The 21,904-nt window shown below is 42.7% G+C and overlaps 2 protein-coding genes across 8 annotated transcripts in view; both read right to left on the bottom strand.

The window, feature by feature from the left end:
* Nucleotides 1-21,904, bottom strand: part of ATG10 (autophagy related 10) — a 156,323-nt gene that overhangs the window by 37,723 nt on the left and 96,696 nt on the right. For all 7 annotated transcript variants that reach the window (XM_048850081.2, XM_048850082.2, XM_048850083.2 and 4 more), the window contains one exon: nt 6,202-6,299. In XM_048850081.2, coding sequence (XP_048706038.1) covers nt 6,202-6,299 — 98 coding nt within the window. The remainder of the gene's footprint in view (nt 1-6,201; nt 6,300-21,904) is intronic.
* On the bottom strand, nt 12,167-17,307 carry LOC142072136 (zinc finger and SCAN domain-containing protein 32-like). The gene is made up of 2 exons (XM_075128555.1): nt 13,380-17,307; nt 12,167-12,795 (listed from the first exon to the last, which is right to left on the bottom strand). The coding sequence occupies exons 1-2, from the start codon at nt 14,062-14,064 to the stop codon at nt 12,710-12,712; spliced, it is 771 nt and encodes a 256-aa protein (XP_074984656.1). The 5' UTR covers nt 14,065-17,307; the 3' UTR covers nt 12,167-12,709.

The following is a 21,904-nucleotide window of genomic DNA, read 5'->3' as shown; positions in this document are numbered from 1 at the left end:
GCTTACTGTATTTTTCACTCCATGCATCTGATGAAGTGGGTTTTAGCCCACGAAAGGTTATGCCCAAATACATTTGTTAGTCTCTAATGTGCCACAAGGACTCCTCATTGTTTTTTGCTGATACAGACTAACACGGCTACCACTCTGAACTTTCAGGTGACACTGTAAATAAGAACTGGGATTGTTTAGTCTGCAGAAGAGAAGAATGAGGGGGGATTTGATAGCTGCTTTCGACTACCTGAAGGGGGATGTATCTAGACTGTTCTCAGTGGTATCAGATGACAGAACAAGGAGTAATGGTCTCAAGCTGCAGTGGGGGAGGTTTAGGTTGGATGTTAGGAAAAACTTTTTCACCAGGAGTGTAGTGAAGCACTGGAATGGGTTAACTAGGGAGGTGGTGGAATCTCCTTCCTTAGAAGTTTTCAAGGTCAGGCTTGACAAAGCCCTGGCTGGGATGATTTAGTTGGGGATTGGTCCTGCTTTGAGCAGGGGGTTGGACTAGATGACTTCCTGAGGTCTTTTCCAACCCTGAGACTCTATGATTCTATGAAGCGGGCAGCATTATTTCCCATACATGTAAACAAACTTGTTTGTCTTAGCGATTGGCTGAACAAGAAGTAGGACTGACTGGACTTGTAGTTTTATATTGTTTTATTTTTGAGTGCAGTTATGAAAAAAAATTCTACATTTGTAAGCTGCACTTTCACAATAAAGAGACTGCACTGCAGTACTTGTATGGGGTGAATTGAATACTATTTCTTGTCTTTTTTTACAGTGCAAATATTTGTAATAAAAATAAAGTGTGCACTGTACATTTTGTATTGCGTGTTGTACTTGAAAACATCCACAAATATTTAAATACAAGGTATTCTAATTATTGTTTAACAGTGTGATTAAAACTGTGATTAATCACAATTATTTTTTTAATCTCATGATTAATTGGGATTAATTTTCTTAATTGTTTGACAGCCCTAGTCTCTGTGTATCTACCCAAAACTGCACTGGCTTTTTTTATTGAATATCGCAATGTCAAATGGGTGTGTCTTTTCCAGCCATCTATCACCATTATGGTCTTTTTTCTTTATCACTGTTTTTAAGCTTCTCCCTCCACTGAAAATGTTTTTTAGATTATTTCCCCCCAGTTGTATTAGCTTGCATTTTTTCAGGTTGAGTCTCATTTTGTTACCTTCTGCTAATATTTCTAATCTCTCCAGGACCCTTTGTATTATTTCTCTGTTCTTGCTATATTTACAGCTCCTCCCAAGTTAGCATATCCGTCAGTGTCACAGACATACTGTTTATTCTCTTCCACTTTATCAATAAAGATGTTAAGTAAGACTGATTTAGTATTAATCCCCATGGTACCTCTCAAACTGGGAATATAACTAACGGATTTAACAATTCATTTTAAACAACAATAATGCTAGAAGAAACAAAACGTAGGACGAAGGAACATTCCTCTGTGATGGAATGAAAATCTGCAGATTTGGGATTCCGAAGGATGACGCTGTAACATTGTCAAGAATGGTTACACATCAGAAAGCAGGTCTGGGATTCTGTTCTGGATTAAACTCAGAAAGAGAATTCAGTTGAGATAGAGCTGAGGAAAGCTTTGTTTGCTTACAGCTCAAGATAAGTACAATGGAATTATGTTTGGAGACGTCGAGCTTCCAGGAAGGAATGGATTTCAAGAATCCACTAATTCTAATAAAGATGAGAAGGGACTATTTCCTGAAATATAAGAACTGGTGGGAAATACTGGTATAAGATACCCGTGAAAACACTCAACAAATTAACACTAAACTTTTTAGGACGTAATCATGTGATGTCTGCACCTCCATTACTGACTTTAACAGAAGCCAAAATTAGAGTTGGCAACAATTCTGAAAAAGCATCAGTAATCCATAAATACTACTTAATTTTCTTGTCATTGCCACATTAAGTCACTTCCAATTCACACAGATCTTACCAGGTGTGCTAAATTGATGTCATTATGAGCCATCAGGAAATACCCACAGAGACCTGTAGCAACATTTAGAAGTTTCGTTAAACAGCTGTGTGTTTGTATAATTGATTTGTATTATTTAAAACGGGAGCAGTTAAAGCAACTTATCGGGTGATGTAGAAAAGGGATGACTGAAAATTCCAGGGAGATTTAGTACGGAAGAAAGCCAATCACTGGAACTTCAGATGGCAGATTTAAAGATTATTACAAGAGGAAGTGCAATTAAATCATCACAGTTTATCAACTATCATTATAAACCACGATGCAACTTATCGAGCTAATTTATTTATGAATATGCAATAAAAAACAGGCTAGTCAATAAAAAATATTTCAAGATAATTCCTCAGCAAGTGAACATGACTTCCCATAATGAATCTAAAGTAACTGAAATTAGTTTAAAGGTTACCTTAACCATATGCTCCAACATCCTAGTCATTACAGCTATACTCTTACAGGCCTGATTCATATCTCGGGTGCTGGTTTCAGATATATGCCTGCATTTAATCACACAGCTTGTAAATCACTGACATTGCATCACATATGTGCAAAGTATAGCAGCAAGATTTTTTAAGACTCCTAGAATACAAGCCCCAGTTTCTTAAAATGGAGCTGAATCCTAAATATGTAAAACAAATGAAGCTTGATATGACTTCCTACTACTAGTAGTATATCAACTACTGAATCCAAAATATCAAAATTAGCCCTAGTTTGAATTCAAATAGCATTGTGAACCAGCTGTGATTTGCTCAAATTTTGTTCATGTTGGAATGGTGAATGGTTCATAGAACTTTTTCTGATTTATCTGAGTACCATGAACTTTCTCTGATTGCTGTTCATGGCATATTGAGAGTTTTGAGTTTGATTTGGTGAGATAGCATATGACATCCACCAAGTGAACTGTGTCCCTAACTAGTTAAATCTATCTCATGTGATCAAGTGTGTCAGCCCAGATAAGCAGACAGGAGACAGAGAAGGGTGCATGTCGGTTCAACTCTCAGATCCAGAAAAGACTTTCTTGTAGTCCTAGCTCTTGTTTTGGTGTTAAGACTAGCAGGCAATTGCTTAGTATGTTTATTACCTTCTGCAATTCCTTTGTGAATAGTCTTATTTGTATGGTAGTTTTTTATATTTGGTCTGGCATACCTATCTCCCAGTTTTACAAGGGGAAATGTTTGTTACAGTGGAGGTAGCTGGCACTAAAAAGATGTGATAGTGTTGGCAACACCACTAACTGCCCTGGTTCCTTCCCTCCCACTTGACTCCCATTGTTTTTCAATCAGACCAAAGGAGGCTGAATAATGTGTTAATGAGCCCTCAACACTCAGCTTCTCTCTGGATTAATCTAAAATTAACACCACCACACATAGAAATCTGCTCTTCCTGCAGGCTCTCACTCATAGCCATACACAGAAAGGAGGGACTCAGCAGGATCAGTACCCCATTTCACAACCAGGGTGCAGCTGGAGACTTTGAACCAAGTTCATTACTTCTGTGAAGTGGTGCAACCATGCTGAATTCAATGGAATTCCAGTCTTAAACCAGTGGCAAACTCAGCCTTAGGGAGAACATATTGCACAGAAAATTAATGGAAGTATAAAACTATTAAAATATATATCCAAAACAATTAATAGTCTTATTGGTGGGGCTTAGCCCCTAATTGCCAGCAATCCCGGTATCACACTGATGTCTGAATTCCCTTGAGCCATCACCTTGAGGCCCATAGTCTGTATTATTCCTGAAAAGAGAGTTAAACTCATTCTGCAATTTCCCTATTTCATAGGAAATCACCTTAGTATTATATTCAATTAATATCTTGCTGCTATAACTGTCTCTGTTTTGCAAAATGGTTTCCCCTGATATTTAAGTTGGCTCTTGACATTGGACTAAGATGTAGTGTATTATTCCTGGAAAGATGCCACAAAGACATTAGCTTCAATGCATAGCATATTTTACCAGCCAAAAAGCCTGTTACCACAAGCCTGTGTGTATGTGCATGTTTCATGCACAACATTTGGTGTTCTATATCTCCAGGCAGTTTTATTTCATTGCTCCTTTACAGGTAAAAATCATCTTTGTTTTTGGCTTCTGTCATGGAGTGTGAGGGAATCAGGGCCCTGCACCTCCCACTTCCTGCAATTCACCCTGACTCTCAGCCAGCCAATAAAACAGAAGGTTTATTAGACAGGAACACAGTCCAAAACAGAACTTGTAGCTATAGAAAACGGGACCCCTCAGTCAGATCCATCTTGTGGGGTAGGGAGCTCAGACCCCGGTGCTGGACCTACCTCCGTTTCCCCAGCCAGCTCCAAACTGCAACCCCCTCCAGCAGTCTCACCCAGCCACACACCCTGGTTCCTCCTCCAGCCTTTGTCGTTTCCCGGGCAGAAGGTGTCACCTGGCCCTGGCCCTGACCCCGACCCCCTCCTGGGCTCAGATTACGTGCTCACATATCATCCCTCAGGTGAAGTCACAACCAGATATCCCACCACCATCCAGCACCAATGCAGACAGTACCAGTAAAACTCCCACGCAACATTCCCAGGTCAATACTCCCCACTCCCTACTTCGTCACGGCTTCCATTATTCTAATTTTACACAGTACATACATATTCTGTCACTGAAACTTCCTTTATTCTCAGAAACATTTCTATTACAATTTACTCCTCCTATATAGCTGTAGGTGTGGCATACACTGTTCTTTTCACAAAAGATTTGATTGTGGCTTTAAGCAACAGCCCACGGGTAGGGGAAGTGTAGAGGTGCAGCACCTAGGAAGGCACATTGCTTATGGAGTGCACACAGCAGAGGCTTCTGCTACGCATTTATACAGGTTATAGCATGCACTCGTTCTACACGCCAGGACAGCTCTGTTGGAAAGTACAGGAAAGGGCCTGTTCCACGCCTAGCCCTAAGGGGTTGCTGGCATTAGAGCCTCAGGTCCTTGTGCACTGGGAATGCAAGGACTGAGGGTGATCCTAGCTCTGTCAAATAAGCGTAAGGGAAGGCAAATTGCACTGTTCTCACCCAAAGCAGAACTAGTCACTATCCAGCTTTAAATGAGGAGAATTTACAGCTTGAACTGTGATATCCACAGGAGAAGACCAGGTTATCTGCTACCAGATTTTATTAAATTCTGATTTGCTCATCCTTAGTCTGCAGTGGACAGGTCCCACTAACTAATGCATTGACTACAGGTACTTATTAACAGCTGTATTTTGCAGACTCACAGGCAATACCTAGAAGTGCACAACAAACAGCATACATACAATCTCAGTTGGGGTCTCCCAAGCACTGCTGTGATACAAAGAATGAGAATAGTTTGGGACTGTGCAACCATGAACATAGTTCAAATTCCCATGCCTGTGCATCTTTTATGAATGTGATTCATTATTGTTTGTTACTTGTATTATGATAGCATCTAGAGGCCCCAGCTGAGATCAGGGCTTCACTGAGCTAGGCACTGTACAAACACAGAGTAAGAGAGAGTCCTTGCCCTCAAGAGTTTATACTTAAATAGACAAGACAGACAAAAGGATGGGGCGGAGGTGGGGATGAGGTAGCAAGTAGTATTCTCCTAATTCTACAGTGGCGAACTGAGACATGGAGATTCTACAATAATACAGACACTAAATAACATGTTGAAGGTTATATAGGAGGCCTGTGGCAAAGCCAGAAACTGAATCCAGATCTCCTGAGTCCTGCTTAGAGCCTTACCACAAGGCCCATCCTTGTCATGCACAATCTAGACCATTTTCTAGAGGGCAATTATTGGATTCTTGAGAAAAGACCATAACTGTATTGGAACAATACTAATTCTAGTGACTTTTAATGCCATTTAAAATATAGGCGGTTTGATCACCTTTAACAGAGGATAGTAAAACAAGTAACACGTATAGTATTGAGCTACTTTTTCTTTTAAAACACTGACTTCAATTAAGTACTGACTTTTAAACACATTAGTCAGCAATAACAGATTATTTGACTAACAAACTAACTTTGTCCTTCAATTTAACAAATTATTAGTTTATTTTGAATAGAAAGTTACACTTCAGTCTTCTTGATAACGTAATTAGTAGCCAACCTGTGAATCACTGCACAATACACACAAAGCCTCTTCTATTTTAATCGGTGAATCTAATGCTATCTAGTCTCTTGGTAAATGAATTCCATACTGTAAAAGAACAGTAGCATCTAACCTGTTGTGTAATGGTGTCCCAGGGCCCCTCCAGTAGACGAGCCCGGTAGCATTCATGAACGCCTTCCCAAATTTCATCTAGAGTTAAAGGTCTTCCATCTGTAAAAACACACACAATACTCTCACAGTGATCTTGTATTAAATATACAGAATGCTTCATATAAACCTGAAAAATACTGATTATCTGAAGATCAAAACAGACATGACAACAGCAAAAACAACTGGTCAAATTCTGTGCCAGTAATTCCCAAGTAGCACAGCTCAAATCCTGATCTGTATGTGCACTTAAAATTATGCCTTAAACTATCTGCTGCTCAGTTTCCCTACATGTAAAATGGAGAGAATAATTTAGCTAACACACTATAAGATAGCTGTGAGGCTAAATTATGTTGTGTAAAGCTGAGCTCCTTGAACCAATGATATATAAGAGCAAAATATTTTTATTATCAAATATTTCACAAATACAAATAAATCATGAATGAGAAACAAAATTACATAAACAAAAGGTTAATACTTTTTAGTGTTCTGCAGACTTTTTTCCCTACTGTATTCATACAGTATTTACTGTTATGTCCTGTATGTTACTTGTGGAGTTAAAATAGAATTATGATATAAGATTAGTGTCAAGCACTTTGAAAATAAGCATGTCAATTTTATCTCAATATTTGTTTTTGACAAATAGCAATAGAATATTTTGATCTATTTCCAATAAGTAGCTTCATCTTGGCATTTATCAGGTGTCAGAAGACCATTATCCTGTGATAAATAGTGCTAATCCACTGACATTTTTGTGTCTGTAAAATGAACAAGATTTATTCATCCAATTAACATTTGAATGCCATGTTTAGATACAAGTAAAAATCCAGCTACTTACAGCCTCTCTTTTATCTTATTTTCTGCACATATTTAGAAAACAGTACTAAATTCTACTCTGACATACGCACTATACACCAGTAGCATCAAAACATGTGGCAAATTAATCATTTGAGGAGCTAACCATATCCAGTAAGTATACTTTGCCATCCTCAAGAACATGTGGCTTGTCAGACCATCATACCCTCTGTCTTGTGATGACAGAGCATTAGACTACAGTGAGTTTGGTCAACAGTTGACATTAAAGAGAAGTTTGTTAATATATGCTTCTTAAATTTGTTCTAACTTTGGAAGGATTAATGTATGCTCTTAAATCGCATCCTCTATGCAGCTATTACAAGGCTCCATGGCAACTTATTTTCCACATCTTTCAGCCAAATTGAAGGTACAAATGCAAAATCTAGGATATCCTAGATTTGTGACACACTAGTGTAGGACTTTAATGCACATCTAGGTTTCTATATTATACTCCCACCCTGGTATCTGTGAATCTTCAATGTGATACTTGAGCACCTTGAGATCCCAAAATCACTGAATAGATTACTCTGATTCTAAATGGATTTACTCTGCTTTAGTATTATGGAAACACTAGTCGAATATCCATAGTTAAGAATTAGCTGAATTTTGCACTTAAAGCAAGATGCCAAACACTTTATGTATAAAAAAAATGCAGCATATTCTCCCAAAATTATAGCACTTAATCTTTGAGTTACAGAATACATTTTTGACAAATTACAAATCCATTAATTAAATTGAATTAAAATTAATTTTAAAATGTGTCCTTTTAAAAATTTAGCAGCTGATGTCAGTCATGGTTTAGCCTGAAAGAACTCAGTAATGAAAAAACAGACTCTTCAAGCTTCCCATATAATTAACTCACTGAAGTCTTGTGTATAGACCACATTTGAAAAATATTTTTTAGGATTAATGGTCATACTTTGCCATTATTCTACATAACTGAAAGTTTTTCCTTCAGCAGAGACTAAAGAATAACATTCTACTTCAGGTTTCAGAGTAGCAGCTGTGTTAGTCTGTATCCACAAAAAGAAAAGGAGTACTTGTGGCACCTTAGAGACTAATACATTTATCTGAGCTTAAGCTTTCGTGAGCTACAGCTCACTTCATTGGATGCATGCAGTGGAAAATACAGTAGGAGGATTTTATATACACAGAGAACATGAAACAATGGGTGTTACCATATACACTGTAATGAGAGTGATCAGGTAAGGTAAGCTTTACCAGCAGGAGAGAAAAAAAACCTTTTGTAGTGATAATCAAGGTGGGCCATTTCCAGAAGTTGACAAGAACGTGTGAGGAACAGTAGGGGGAAAAATAAACCTGGGGAAATAGTTTTACTTTGTGTAATGACACATCCACTCCCAGTCTTTATTCAAGCCTAATTCAATGGTGTCCAGTTTGCAAATTAATTCCAATTCAGCAGTTTCTCACTGGAGTCTGTTTTTGAAGTTTTTTTGTTGTAATATTGCGACTTTTAGGTCTGTAATTGAGTGACCAGAGAGATTGAAGTGTACTCGGACTGTTTTTTGAATATTATAGTTCTTGACGTCTGATTTGTGTCCATTTATTCTTTTACGTAGAGACTGTCCAGTTTGGCCAATGTACATGGCAGAGGGGCATGTCTCTAAGATGCCACAAGTACTCCTTTTCATTCTACTTCAGATAATTCCGCCAAGAATTGTTCTCTTTCAAACAGCTGCCATCTCCTATTGCTGGGACTGAAGCCAGAGGCTGTCCTTGGGCACAGATGGCCACTTCCTCCATTTTCCTCCACTTACCATATTCCTCTCTGCCTGCTGACAGTGCAGGGGGCCATTGTCTTCCCCACTTTGTCTGAATTACCACTAGGAACAATTGGAGGCAGTAGCTATTTTGAAAGAGGGCATCTTAACAGAGGGAAGCCTGTGGCCTCAGTCCCACTGATAATAAGAGAGACAGTGGACATGTGGAAGGAGAAACTTTCAGTAATGAAGACTAATGGTAAAAATTACCATTAATTCTAAATATTTGTTTTCAAAAACTACCCATAGCACCAAGTTTATTCTGGGACAACAAACACTAAAATACTTCAATCATAAACATATATGGTTGTTGCATGGTACCACTACTGGGCAGAGTGAAGGCTATTTGAATGCCCAAACTGTGCATTTCTGTACCTTAACATATTTTGATTTATATTTAACCTTGTCTGAATTTCCTGCATTGTTTTGTAACAATTACACCATCCCCGTAACGTATTTTACACTAAATTACTCTTAACGTTAACTCCATTTTAATATAGTTCGTCTGGGAATTGATAAAGATGGCATAGCTGCAGCTAGCCATTGTTTTCCCCATAAGCTCCTACCTTAATTTACCAGTCAAGGTCTGCTGAATGATAGGGCATCTTCTCAATGGTGCCCTAAATCAGCCAGGTGATTCCCCTTGTTTGATCTGGCAGCCAGAAGGAATAGGAAATCAAGCATTTAATGGATATGAGGACCAGCTGTGTCAGTGGGAAGAATTAGTGCCTGAAAGTCTGGCAATCTTCTCTCATAAATATCTAAACTATGGGAGGATGCAGCATGACTGACCAGAGAATTGTTCTGGTAGAACGTAATTTGGGACAGAGGAAAGTGTTTATAGTATCAGGGTATATCTACACTACGAAATTAGGTCGAATTTATATAAGTCAGTTTTATAGAAAGCGTTTTTATACAGTTGATTGTGTGTGTCCCCACACAAATGCTCTAAGTGCATGTAGTCGGGGGAGTGTGTCCACAGTACCGAGGCGACCATCGACTTCCAGAGCATTGCACTGTGGGTAGCTATCCCACAGTTCCCGCAGTCTTCGCCACCCATTTGAATACAGGGTAGAAATCCCAGTGCCTGATGGGGCTAAAACTTTGTCGCCGGTGGTTCTGGGTACATATCGTTATGTCCCCCTTCCCTCCCTCCCTCCATGAAAGCAAGGGCAGACAATCGTTTTGCGCCTTTTTTCTTGAGTTACCTGTGCAGACGCCACACCACGGCAAGCATGGAGCCCGCTCAGCTAACCGTCACCGTATGTCTCCTGGGTGCTGGCAGACGCGGTACTGCATTGCTACACAGCAACAGTTTATTGCCTTTTGGCAGCAGACACTGCAGTATGACTGGTAGCCGTCGTCGACATAGTCCAGGGTGCTCTTTTAAACGACCTCGATGAGGTCAGGGGCGCCTGGGCAAACATGGAAGTGATTCAGCCAAGTCATTTCCCTTTTAAGTTTTGTTTCATGGCGATTCAGTCTTTTAATCTGCAGCCAGCAGAAGACGATGGCCAGCAGTCATATTGCACCGTCTTCTGCCGAGCACCCAGGAGATGACAATGGCTAGCGGTCGTACTGCACAGTCTGCTGCCAGCAAGATGTATAAAGATAGATGAAGTGGATCAAAACAAGAAATAGACCAGATCTGTTTTCTATTAATTTTCTCCTCCCTCCCTCCGTGAAATCAACGGCCTGCTAAACCCAGTTTTGAGTTCTATCCTTGAGGGGGCCATTCTGTTTCTTGCAAAGCCATCCCTTTTGTTGATTTTAATTCCCTGTAAGTCAACCCTGTGAGCCATGTCGTCAGTCGCCCCTCCCTCCGTCAGAGCAACGGCAGACAATTGTTCCGCGCCTTTTTTCTGTGCAGACGCCATACCACGGCAAGCATGGAATCCGCTCAGATCACTTTGGCAATTAGGAGCACATTAAACGTCACGCATTATCCAGCGGTATATGCAGCACCAGAACCTGGCAAAGCGAAACTGGGCAAGTAGGCGATGTCAGCGCGGTGACGAGAGTGATGAGGACATGGACACAGACTTCTCTCAAAGCACGGGCCCTGGCAATGTGGGCATCATGGTGCTAATGGGGCAGTTCATGCAGTGGAATACCGATTCTGGGCTTGGGAAACAAGCACAGACTGGTGGGACCGCATAGTGTTGCAGGTCTGGGACGATTCCCAGTGGCTGCGAAACTTTTGCATGCATAAGGGCACTTTCATGAAACTTTGACACTTGCTTTCCCCTGCCCTGAGGCGCAAGAATACCAAGATGAGAGCAGCCCTCACAGTTCAGAAGCGAGTGGCAATAGCCCTGTGGAAGCTTGCAACGCCAGACAGCTACCGGTCAATCGGGAATCAATTTGGAGTGGGAAAATCTACTGTGGGGGCTGCTGTGATGCAAGTAGCCAATGCAATCAAAGATCTGCTGATATCAAGGGTAGTGACCCTGGGAAATGTGCAGGTCATAGTGGATGGCTTTGCTGCAGTGGGATTCCCTAACTGTGGTGGGGCCATAGACGGAACCCATATCGCTGTCTTGGCACCGGACCACCAAGCCGGCAAGTACATAAACTGCAAGGGGTACTTTTCAAGAGTGCTGCAAGCACTGGTGGATCACAAGGGATGTTTCACCAACATTTACGTGGGATGGCCGGGAAAGGTACATGACGCTCACATTTTCAGGAACTCTGGTCTGTTTCAAAAGCTGCAGGAAGAGACTTTATTCCCAGGCCAGAAAATAACCATTGGGGATGTTGAAATGCCTATAGTTATCCTTGGGGACCCAGCCTACCCCTTAATGCCATGGCTCATGAAGCCGTACACAGGCAGCCTGGACAGTAGTCAGGAGCTGTTCAACTACAGGCTGAGCAAGTGCAGAATGGTGGTAGAATGTGCATTTGGATGTTTAAAAGCGCACTGGCGCAGTTTACTGACTCGGGTAGACCTCACCGAAACCAATATTCCCACTGTTATTACTGCTTGCTGTGCGCTCCACAATATCTGTGAGAGTAAGGGGGAGACGTTTATGGCAGGGTGGGAGGTTGAGGCAAATCACCTGGCTGCTGGTTACATGCGGCCAGACACCAGGGCAGTCAGAAGAGCACAGGAGGGCGCAGTGTACATCAGAGAAGCTTTGAAAACCAGTTTCATGACTGGCCAGGCTACGGTGTGAAAGTTCTGTTTGTTTCTCCTTGATGAAACCCCCCGCCCCTTGGTTCACTCTACTTCCCTGTAAGCTAACCACCCTCCCCTCCTCCCTTCTATCACCGCTTGCAGAGGCAATTAAATCATTGTTGCTTCACATTCATGCATTCTTTATTAATTCATCACATAAATAGGAGGATAACTACGAAGGTAGCCCAGGAAGGGTGGTGGAGGAGGGAAGGACAAGGCCACACAGCACTTTAAAAGTTTAAAACTTTAAAACTTATTGAATGCCAGCCTTCTGTTGCTTGGGCAATCCTCTGGGATGGAGTGGCTGGGTGTCTGGAGGCCCCCCACCGCGTTCTTGGGCGTCTGGGTGAAGAGGCTATGGAACTTGGGGAGGAGGACGGTTGGTTACACAGGGGCTGTAGCAGCGGTCTGTGCTCCAGCTGCCTTTCCTGCAGCTCAACCATATGCTGGAGCATATTAGTTTGATCCTCCAGCAGCCTCAGTATTGAATCCTGCCTCCTCTCATCACGCTGCCACCACCTTTCAGCTTCAGCCCTCTCTTCATCCCACCATCTCTCCTCCCGGTCATTTTGTGCTTTCCTGCACTCTGACATTGTCTGCCTCGATGCATTCGTCTGTGCTCTGTCAGTGTGGGAGGACAGCATGAGCTCATAGAACATTTAAACGCGAGTGCGTTTTTTTCGCCTTCTAATCTTCGCTAGCCTCTGGGAAGGAGAAGATCCTGTGATCCTTGAAACACATGCAGCTGGTGGAGAAAAAAAAAGGGACAGTGGTATTTAAAAAGACACATTTTATAGAACAATGGCTACACTCTTTCACGGTAAACCTTGCTGTTAACATTACATACATAGCACATGTGCTTTCGTTCCAAGGTCGCACTTTGCCTCCCCACACTGCGTGGCTAGCCCCTCATCCCTCCCCTCTCCCCGTGGCTAATAGCGGGGAACATTTCTGTTCAGCTACAGGAAAACAGCCCAGCAGGAACGTGCACCTCTGAATGTCCCCTGAAGAAAAGCACCCTATTTCAACCATGTGACCATGAATGATATCACTCTCCTGAGGATAACACAGAGAGATAAAGAACGGATGTTGTTTGAACGCCAGCAAACACACACTGCCATGCTTTGTTCTACAATGATTCCTGAGTACGTGCTACTGGCCTGGAGTGGTAAAGTGTCCTACCATGGTGGATGGAATAAGGCTGCCCTCCCCAGAAACCTTTTGCAAAGGCTTTGGGAGTACATCCAGGAGAGCCACGAATGCCAGGGCAAATTAATCATTAAACATGCTTGTTTTTTTTTTGTATAGTATTTTAAAAGGTACACTCACCAGACGTCCCTTCTCCGCCTGGCGGATCTGGGAGGCAGCCTTGGGTGGGTTCAGGGAGTAGTGGCTCCAGGTCCAGGGTGAGAAACAGTTCCTGGCTGTCAGGAAAACCAGTTTCTCCGCTTGCTTGCTGTGAGCTATCTACAACTTCACCATCATCATCATCTTCCTCGTCCCCAAAACCTGCTTCTCTGTTACCTCCATCTCCATTGAAGGAGTCAAACAACACGGCTGGGGTAGTGGTGGCTGAACCCCCTAAAATGGCATGCAGCTCATCATAGAAGCGGCATGTTTGGGGCTCTGACCCGGAGCGGCCGTTTGCCTCTCTGGTTTTCTGGTGGGCTTGCCTCAGCTCCTTAAGTTTCACGCGGCACTGCTTCGGGTCCCTGTTATGGCCTCTGTCCTTCATGCCCTGGGAGATTTTGACAATGTTTTGGCATTTCGAAAACTGGAACGTAGTTCTGATAGCACGGATTTCTCTCCCCATACAGCGATCAGATCCCGTACAGTCCATGCTGGAGCTCTTTTGCGATTCTGGGACTCCATCATGGTCACCTCTGCTGATGAGCTCTGCATGGTCACCTCTGCTGATGAGCTCTCCACTCACCTGCAGCTTGCCATGCTGGCCAAATAGGAAATTGAAATTCAAAAGTTCGTGGGCCTTTTTCTGTCTACCTGGCCAATGCATCTGAGTTGAGAGTGCTGTCCAGAGCGGTCACAATGAGCACTCTGGGATAGCTCCCGGAGGCCAATACCGTCGAATTGTGTCCACAGTACCCCAAATTCGACCCAGCAAGGCCGATTTCAGTGCTAATCCCCTTGTCGGGGTGGAGTAAGGAAATCGATTTTAAGAGCCCTTTAAGTCGAAAAAAAGGGCTTCATCGTGTGGACGGGTGCAGGGTTAAATCGATTTAATGCTGCTAAATTCGACCTCAACTCCTAGTGTAAACCAAGGCTTATTTTTTCAGTGACGGTGGTAAGAGCTGTAAATAGCAGAAATCAACTCCTAGCAATACATTTGGCTAGAGGAGTGTTTTGTGTTGGGAAGTTCACTAGTTTGCGTGCACTTGGTCAATTGTTTCGAGTTATTTTTATTTGCTTGTTTTTGCTATACTAGCTTTACATGCCTTTTACCTAAAGCAAATGCACACAATTTTGTACAAAACACACATCTATATTATGTGGACGCTCCAAGTCCCCCAGGCCCTATGGCTGCTGACGTTCATACATTTAGCAGCCTTATCACACATTCCTGCTGCCTAGGTAGCTCTCACACAGCCAACTGGGCAGCGGAAGTAGTCTGTAATTGTTGCTGCTAACCACAAGGGACAGTGTGGCACCTTTGCCTCTTGTGTCCCTATTCCTACTGCTGGATCGGAGCAGGGGAGGTGTAGCCATAAAGAGGAGGTGATGGCAGCCAGAGCAGCAAACACAGGGAAGTGGAAGGGAGAGAAGGTGAAGGGCCCAGAGTTGGCCTTAGGGTCCTCCAGCATGCACCCACCTATCCAGCCCTGCCACTGCTGCCAAGTTTTGTGCAGCTCCATGTCCTATCCCCACCTTTGGTTTGAGCAGGGTGCATTGACCACAAGTAGAAATTTGTAGTTTATATATAAATTATTTGTGAATTAGTTCATTAAATAATCGGCATACAATGTCACATAGTGAAATGAAAAGTGTTTCATACATCATTACTTCTCCTGTGCGTCATACAAGATTTACTGTGCCTTGACAAAACATAGGTGCCATTAAAGTAAAAAAGCCAGCACATGATATATCATGAATTTAGAGTTTTAAAAAACTCCAAGATTTTGGTTCAGAACCTGGAGCACATGAGAGTTACTGCTAAAGAAGCACAAACCAATACATGTGCAACAATGGAGACTGAATGTAGACTCTGACACCTACCCAAAGGAAAATGGGAAAGTTGTCTAGGGAAATGCCCAACTAGGAAATGTTTGATTTTTTTTTTAGCGGTCTAAAAGAGGAATGAGCAAAGAGGTGGGAGTCAGGAACTCCTGAATACTACTCCTGTCACTGCCACTAACTTATGACAGTATATGGCCTTGGACAAGTCAATTCACCAGACCAGGTATACGAATCTAGATAGACACAAGCAGCAGCAATTGGCAACAAGCTTTTCTTAGGATGGAGGCCTTATTAATCAGAGCCTCAGACCTTCACGTTTTACCTCTCTGTGAAATGGGTATGATCAAATTTCTCTGAGAAATGTTTTTCCATATTCCAAAGTAGGTTATGCACCCCGATGCCAGAAAGATTCAGGAACATCCAGAAAGCAGTAGAGAGCACCCTTCCTTGGCACCAAATGTTTGGAGCCAAGATTATGTAAGGGCTGTGCAGTTCCAACTGCTTTAGTTTCTTCCTTTCTACAGTTAGAAAGGTTGCTGCAGATATAAAAATCTTGGCTCCATTCCCAGAGAGCTGTACTGGGGTTCTCCCAAGTTTCTATCATATGTTTTTTTCTTGTAGTTTAGTTAATTGAGGGTTTTAATTTATTAGACTTCTAGTTAAAGTTTTGTTTTCTCGTTTGGCTTAGTTTGACCGCACGCTTGGCACCAGGAGCATCATGGCTAAGTTGTCTCTTAAAGAACCAGAGAACAAGGCCCTGTTCTCAGAACTGATGTGTGTTGTCTCAGGAAGGCTCACTACCTGACTGGTGTTCAGTGCCCCAAGTATTTTACACCTCAGGCCCACAGTCAGCACCAGGTTGGACATTAGGAAAAACTTCCTGTCAGGGTGGTTAAGCACTGGAATAAATTGCCTAGGGAGGTTGTGGAATCTCCATCACTGGAAATTTTTAAGAGCAGGTTAGACAAACACCTTTCAGGGATGGTCTAGATAATACTTAATCCTGCCTTGTGTGCTGGGGACTGGACTCAAAGACCTCTCTATGTCCCTTCTAGTTCTACAGTTCTAAGCTTGCCTTATGATAGTGGCCTTACAAATCAAAGAGAGTTAGAGTGCAATCTCCACTACATTACTGTCAGAGTCCAGGAGAGCTGGCTGTATTTCAAGGAATCCCTGTTGAGGTTACAGGGACAAACCATCCCGATGAGTCGAAAGAATAGTAAATATGGCAGGCGACCAGCTTGGCTTAATGGTGAAATCCTAGCGGATCTTAAACATAAAAAAGAAGCTTACAAGAAGTGGAAGGTTGGACATATGACCAGGGAAGAGTATAAAAATATTGCTCGGGCATGTAGGAATGATATCAGGAGGGCCAAATCGCACCTGGAGCTGCAGCTAGCAAGAGTTGTCAAGAGTAACAAGAAGGGTTTCTTCAGGTATGTTGGCAACAAGAAGAAAGCCAAGGAAAGTGTGGGCCCCTTACTGAATGAGGGAGGCAACCTAGTGACAGAGGATGTGGAAAAAGCTAATGTACTCAATGCTTTTTTTGCCTCTGTCTTCACGAACAAGGTCAGCTCCCAGACTGCTGCGCTGGGCATCACAACATGGGGAATAGATGGCCAGCCCTCTGTGGAGATAGAGGTGGTTAGGGACTATTTAGAAAAGCTGGACGTGCACAAGTCCATGGGGCCGGACGAGTTGCATCCGAGAGTGCTGAAGGAATTGGCGGCTGTGATTGCAGAGCCATTGGCCATTATCTTTGAAAACTCGTGGCGAACGGGGGAAGTCCCGCATGACTGGAAAAAGGCTAATGTAGTGCCAATCTTTAAAAAAGGGAAGAAGGAGGATCCTGGGAACTACAGGCCAGTCAGCCTCACCTCAGTCCCTGGAAAAATCATGGAGCAGGTCCTCAAAGAATCAATCCTGAAGCACTTACATGAGAGGAAAGTGATCAGGAACAGCCAGCATGGATTCACCAAGGGAAGGTCATGCCTGACTAATCTAATTGCCTTTTATGATGAGATTACTGGTTCTGTGGATGAAAGGAAAGCAGTGGATGTATTGTTTCTTGACTTTAGCAAAGCTTTTGACATGGTCTCCCACAGTATTCTTGTCAGCAAGTTAAGGAAGTATGGGCTGGATGAATGCACTATAAGGTGGGTAGAAAGCTGGCTAGATTGTCGGGCTCAACAGGTAGTGATCAATGGCTCCATGTCTAGTTGGCAGCCGGTATCAAGTGGAGTGCCCCAGGGGTCGGTCCTGGGGCCGGTTTTGTTCAATATCTTCATAAATGATCTGGAGGATGGTGTAGATTGCACTCTCAGCAAATTTGCGGATGATACTAAACTGGGAGGAGTGGTAGATACGCTGGAGGGGAGGGATAGGATACAGAAGGACCTAGACAAATTGGAGGATTGGGCCAAAAGAAATCTGATGAGGTTCAATAAGGATAAGTGCAGGGTCCTGCACTTAGGACGGAAGAATCCAATGCACCGCTACAGACTAGGGGCCGAATGGCTAGGCAGCAGTTCTGCGGAAAAGGACCTAGGGGTGACAGTGGACGAGAAGCTGGATATGAGTCAGTAGTGTGCCCTTGTTGCCAAGAAGGCCAATGGCATTTTGGGACGTATAAGTAGGGGCACAGCGAGCAGATCGAGGGACGTGATCATTCCCCTCTATTCGACATTGGTGAGGCCTCATCTGGAGTACTGTGTCCAGTTTTGGGCCCCACACTACAAGAAGGATGTGGATAAATTGGAGAGAGTCCAGCGAAGGGCAACAAAAATGATTAGGGGTCTAGAACACATGACTTATGAGGAGAGGCTGAGGGAGCTGAGATTGTTTAGTCTGCGGAAGAGAAGAATGAGGGGGGATTTGATAGCTGCTTTCAACTACCCGAAAGGGGGTTCCAAAGAGGATGGCTCTAGACTGTTCTCAATGGTAGCAGATGACAGAAGGAGGAGTAATGGTCTCAAGTTGCAGTGGGGGAGGTTTAGATTGGATATTAGGAAAAACTTTTTCACTAAGAGGGTGGTGAAACACTGGAATGTGTTACCTAGGGAGGTGGTAGAATCTCCTTCCTTAGAGGTTTTTAAGGTCAGGCTTGACAAAGCCCTGGCTGGGATGATTTAACTGGGAATTGGTCCTGCTTCGAGCAGGGGGTTGGACTAGATGACCTTCTGGGGTCCCTTCCAACCCTGATATTCTATGATTCTATGATAGATGCACTTGTAATCCCCCTTCATGGTCCCTTCAGGGCACCTACTTAAAGGCTTCTGGCTCCCAGCTGTCCCCTCTCTTGGGTGGAGACTTGCGTAAATCTCCCTCCTGACTGAAGTTTTAAAGGCTGCGCAGCTCCCTGCCTTATAATGTGATATTCTCAGCAAGCCAGGCTGCTTGAAGAGGCCAGCATTTGCGTTTTGCTTTCTCTTCAAAGGCTATGAACAACATAAATGCCAGCAATTATAAGTTACCATGCAGCTCTTTATAAGTAAGCATATTTATTCTAAAGGTGAAAGCATTACCAAGAAAACATATTAAAAACAATAAAAGAACCTACATGAATTCTAAAAAGCTTATCAGAGGTCACCTTGACTCCAACCCAGGGTTCTGGTAGGGGTCAGTCTTTCAAAACCTACAACTGGGTTCTCCTCACGATTAGAAGTTCATAACTGCCTTAGATTCAGAACTAGAACTCAGGGTGGGCAGTTCAGCCATTTCTCTATATGGCTTGGGCCTTTGATTTCCAATCTCCAGGATCAGGTAATCAGCAGACAAAAACACTCTCCGCAGGGCATAGTTTCGGAAGGCTGGATTTTTGCATAACTAGAGGTGAGGAATTTGCATTAACCTCTCCCTGGTGTTCCCCAGGAAATCCACTTCACACTTATTGTCCAAAATGTCCATTCTTGTCTGGCACATTTTCAATATAGGCCTTTGAACTACCATGCCTCACATCACATCTTCCGCCAGGAGAGATTACATACAGTCCCAGCCCACAATAATACATAAGCTATTCATTTAGTACAATGGACCCAAAAGATACTTAAACTTAATTCAATAAGGTCTCCCAAGAATGTGGCAGAACACAGCCATATCTGTCACAACCCCATCAATTCTCCTTTTTCACCTCTAGCCAGCATTTTTGACTCCTCCTCTGGTTGTGAGGAGGAAGAGGTGGTGGGTGACTTGCATCATTCTTTTCCTGAAGATCAGGAGTGATAACCATGTCCACACACTACATCTGTATTACCACAAGATTATGAACAGCTTCAGGAGCTGTTGAAATGTATAGAAGATTCCTTGGAGACAGAGACCATTACAGTCCATAAAAATACATCACCTCTTTGGCATCTTGAAGGCTAAAGGTAATGGAAAGTTACTCTTCTGATTAATGCAGGGTTACTAGACCCAGCCCAGGACTTCTGGTTCATGCCAGCATCGAAGAAGGCTGATGGCCTACACCAGCTGTCTCAATGAAATCTAATAGGCTACATCAAATACTTCAACAAGGATTCCTGTATTTCTTCAGCTATCCTATTCTTAGATCTTTGGTAGTCTCAGCTGCTAGGGAAAAGATGAAGGACTTTGGAAAAAGGACCTTTTGCCTGAGGAGCAACAGGAGTCAGTGAAGGACTTTGGAAAAAGATGAAGGACTTTGGGAAAAGGACCTTTTGCCTGAGGAGCAACAGGAGTCAGTGAAGGACTGTTTCAGAGGGACTAATGACTAAATGTGATGCCTAAGAATTTTCTCCTTGTGCTATACGATGCTTCTAACATATCTGTTAGAACAAGGGCATCAGGCATCACATTTAGTCATTATTCGCAGATGAAGTCTTTGCCCTCACTAAGGCATAGAGGTCTTTCCTGTACATGGACCCTCAAAGTCTACAAAAAGTATACATATCTTCCCTAAATGTTTTCATTCTATGAAAATTCAAGTTCAAAGTCCTTCTGACATGTAGGGTAATGTAGTTTAATTTTCCCTGGGTAAGGAGGAGGTTTCAGGAAGAATTCCAAGAGACAGTCAGTTTCAGGTAGGTATAAAGTTTGGAAGAGGATTCAGAACAACTTTGACCCTGTGGAATACACTGAAGGGAGAATCAGCCATTAATGACTGCTGCTCATTCGCTCTTCTTGTACATGCGAATTAAAGCCTGACAAAGATGTTGCCACTGACCATGGGGCTCTCAAAGTTGCCATCCAAGAACAACTGAGGATCTTAGTGGAAAAGTACCAGGAGCAATCTCTTGGGGAGCCTTTTTTTCCCTTAAGTGTGCAGCCAAAGACTGACTGAGTAACTCCACTCAAGCTGGACTCTTATACAACAGGAGAAATGAAGGATTTAATTGTTCTAGAACAGTTTTTTTAAATAGTGTGCCTGGAAGGGTGCAGACTTGGGTGTGTTGGCACCAGTCATTTTTATAACAGACAATGTAAGGAAGTGCTCATGAATATTGTAAAATATACAAAGCTATTTAGTCTAGTTGAACAGAGGAATTATTATTTCCTAGGCTGGCCTACAGGTCTAATGGCCGCTTTACACATTGCAGTGTGGAATCTGAGTTTGGGATTTTAGTTTAGCCTTTTGCTGTGGGAGCATGATGATCAAAGCCCCTAGAAGGGATTCAGCTCACATTTATCTCTTGCAACCCACCCTCATTAATGTAAAGGGAGATACAGGCAGGCTTCAATGGAAACCATGCACAGCCCACCTACTCCAGAGAATCCTAGCAATGCAGGATATTTGGGATGTACTATACCAAAAAGAGGAGAAATGAAGTCTCCCGGGGAACCCCAGAGGAGAGAAAATAATTTTCTAACAATGATTCTAACACAAGGGAAGTTCCAAAATATTTCAAACTCCAAGATTTTAGGTTCGTTAAGAAAAAATTTACATTTAAATTTTTGCAAGTTAAAAATTAAATTAAAAAAAAGTGAACTGGCCTAATAACATGATCCTGTTTCCAGATTTAGGGTCCCTGTAGCCCTGGGTATGGAGAACTTTGGACCACACAGGGGAGAGAGAGAGTGGGAAAGAACTGCTCCCACCACCTAATCTAGACGCAATAATAACAATTTACAGAGTGACGCTGATGTAGGTCTGAGTGTGGGGTGTTCTCCCACCCACTCAGCAAACAGAAGAGCTGAACAATAGTGGCTCTCAGAAGAAAAAGGGGCAAAGGGTTATCAAGGGAAGAATAGTAGCATCATAATAAAAAGGCAAAAATCTCAGTACATTGTCTGGGCTTGTTTTCAGGTGGGGACCAGACAAGGCAAAGCAGAAAGCTTGCTCAGATGTCTGTCATAAATAGTGATCTGTATATTCTGAAAAACGTCACATTGGGGGTTTTGGATAGCACTAACCAGGCAGTAAGTAGATAATCTGTATCAAAGGAAGGATTTCCAATATCAAAAAAACTATGCTATACAGAATGAAAATAAGAGATGTAGTACTAATTCAATACGCTTCTGGAAAAAAAGAGTTGGATGCCAGTATTTGTATCCTCCTCTCTTCAAGCCAGACACCAAAAGAAAAATGTTAATAAGGATCTAAAGAGACTCCAGATGACTCCAGAAATTCTCAAAAAAAACCGTAAGTTTCCACTGTGAAAGATTCCCAAGAAGTGTGTTAAAAACCTAATTATACTTGTAGGAACAAT

This window comes from Caretta caretta, chromosome 5 (assembly GCF_965140235.1).
Source record: "Caretta caretta isolate rCarCar2 chromosome 5, rCarCar1.hap1, whole genome shotgun sequence".
Lineage (NCBI taxonomy): Eukaryota > Metazoa > Chordata > Testudines > Cheloniidae > Caretta > Caretta caretta.
This window is presented reverse-complemented; position numbering and strand designations above follow the sequence as displayed.

Excerpts from the sequence above, each read along its gene's own strand:
- LOC142072136 (XM_075128555.1), bottom strand. The coding sequence starts at position 14,064 with ATGCATTGGCCAGGTAGACAGAAAAAGGCCCACGAACTTTTGAATTTC. Across the intron at positions 12,796-13,379 it reads AGGCGGAGAAGGGACGTCTG|CTGCATGTGTTTCAAGGATC; the intron begins GTGAGTGTACCT and ends TTTCTCCACCAG.